Below are 2,440 nucleotides of genomic sequence, written 5' to 3' on the forward strand. Positions count from 1 at the left end.
GCTGTAACCTTGTACTTGAACTTCAGCAAGCTTCCTTACTAACAAGCTATGCAGTGTTCCTTCTCCAAGCTCTCCATCGCGTCCCTCGGCCTTGAGCTTAACCACTGTAATACGTACTAAGTCCGCAAACCTTTCAAATCCTTGAACGTCGTTGTTTCTCATTTGGGGCATTCTCTCCAGCTGGTCCATGTAGGGCCGCAATTGCCGCCGCTGACCGCCAAACTTGGCTATCAAGATTTCCTTCGCCTCTTCATATTCTGGTTCTGAAACACCAAGCCCTCGAATCGCTTCCAGTGCGCTGCCGTACAAGCACTGCCTCAATCTCGCCATTTTTAGGTTGACTGGTTCTTTGGACTGGTCCACTAGACTTTCAAACAGCCCCCAAAACTCCTCAAATTTGGTCTTATCTCCTCCATATGACAGTACTTTCAATGGCTTCAGGCGATGATTCGCGGAATGACTGGCTGTCGGGCTTTCAGGAACTCCTGCTTCTCCTTGACTGCTGTGAGCACTTTGGGAAGACGGTGGAGGCGAAGCTGGGTTGAGCGAACCCTGCAAAACGATCGGCGGACTTGGATGAGCGACGAATTCACTGTGCGAAGCAGTCGCGACAGCAATTTGAGCGTGTGATTTCACGGCCTCGTGTGCCTTTTCAATAGCGGTTTGAATTTCCGATTCAAGCATTTGTCCTTCTTCCATAGCCGCCTGTTTATCCGCTTCCTCTCCATTTTTCAAATAAACAACACATAGTTCGTCCAGTATTTCCAGTGTGATTTCCAGAAGCGACCAAAGTTGCTCGATATCTTTCTCAATAGCGTCTACGTCCTTCGGCGAATCCTTCGGCGTGATGCAAAGCTTCTCCATGTGATGGCGAATTTTTGTCATCTCGGTTTTTCGTATTCTCTTTTGTTTTTTCAGACTCAAAAGCGTTTTCTCCCTTTCAAGTTTCTTTTCATCATCCTTGTCTTCGGTCTGTTCGGTTCCCGGACCATCCTCACCGCCAGTTTCTTTTACGCCGTCCTGACTCATCTTGAGCGGCAAAATCACAAATTAAAATTCAACCTTACCACAGTGCTTGCGTACGGTAAACCTCCCGGTAATTCTTCAAAACGGTTTCTCGGTTGATCCCGTCGTGGTCGCCAAAATGTTGTGTAGACAACAAACGGTATTTCGGTTCAGAAAACTCACGGTTTTATTTCACGGTTTCTTTAGTTTTCTATTTTCATATCGACTCTAGCGACGACTCCGACAACAACTCAAAAACCTGACCACGCCACGTGCGAATTACAAAATCAGAGTAACTGTCAATCAAAAAGTGAAATCTGGTCACAACAAAACCTACGCGTACAATTGCGTGACGCGTGACTCAAAATGTCTTTTGTCCAGTCTCCAAAGATTTGTATCAGACGATTTCATATGACGTAAGTCAAGATGAAACAGGTTGCAGATAACACATTACGGGAAAAGCCCTATCTGTTGCTAGCTTGCAATGGAGTGAAGCACAATTATTCTTAAGCTATCCATTCAACGGCAATGTTGTTAATTCGTTTGATCTGTCTGGCTAACATACTTCATTTGGCTCGAAACTGAAATTTGCGTTCATCAGTATTTTAAATCACTGCAACAGAAAACTGTGCAAATGATGTGTAGCTGATCATGAATGCTTCACTGGGAAAAAACGAAGACTTGATAACAGAAGTCCTTGCGACTTAGGTAAGGATTCAAAAGCTTTAAGTCTTTTTTGGCAGTGAATCCTTCCTTCGTGTGTCAAGATATGTATTATGGCCCTGTGGCGCGTTTTTAGTGTCGAAATTCAAAAATGCTTTTGGAATTGCCGAATTGAATGTTTGAATTGCTGATCTGAGGAATTGAATTTCCAAACTGAAGGTTTAAATTGCCGAATTGAACGTTTGAATTGCATGTGTGAATTTTGACACTAAAAAGCGCCAAACTATGCGAGGACCTTAAGTCGTTTGGCTTTAAACACTTTAAACAAGCATTACACGCTTTGATTCGATTCAGCGATTTCTTCGATCGAGTGTAAGTCATACATGAGTCACTGACAACTAACATTCCACTAGCTTCAGTTTTTTTTTTTTTTGTCAATAAGAACACCTAATGTTGGGGCTGAGGCTGAAAGTTATTTTACTATTTATTATTATTATTATTATTATTATTATTATTATTATTATTATTATTATTATTATTATTATTATTATTATTATTTTATTTTTTTTATTATTATTATTATTTTTTTGTGATTTGAGCCTGAAAACGTTCTTCACATGTTGTTAAACCGAGGGGGTACTCCCAGAAAAATTGTGTGAGTCTGTGCGGCCCGCTTCCTAAAACCCTTACCCTATTTCAAACTAAAATCTATTATTTTCCCTACTCTTAATTAAGACCTGACCAAAAATTTCATACACTATTTCAGGCAATT

General features: G+C 41.1%; 1 protein-coding gene across 1 annotated transcript in view; it reads right to left on the reverse strand.

The window, feature by feature from the left end:
* Positions 1–1,029, reverse strand: part of LOC138015838 (uncharacterized) — a 4,378-nt gene extending 3,349 nt beyond the window's left edge. Inside the window, exon 1 of the mRNA XM_068862962.1 lies at positions 1–1,029. This exon is cut by the window's left edge and continues 2,217 nt beyond it. Coding sequence (XP_068719063.1) covers positions 1–1,029 — 1,029 coding nt within the window.
* Positions 1,030–2,440: the final 1,411 nt, after the last annotated feature.

The sequence above is a fragment of the Montipora capricornis genome, chromosome 1, assembly GCF_036669925.1.
Source record: "Montipora capricornis isolate CH-2021 chromosome 1, ASM3666992v2, whole genome shotgun sequence".
NCBI classification, from domain to species: Eukaryota; Metazoa; Cnidaria; class Anthozoa; order Scleractinia; family Acroporidae; genus Montipora; species Montipora capricornis.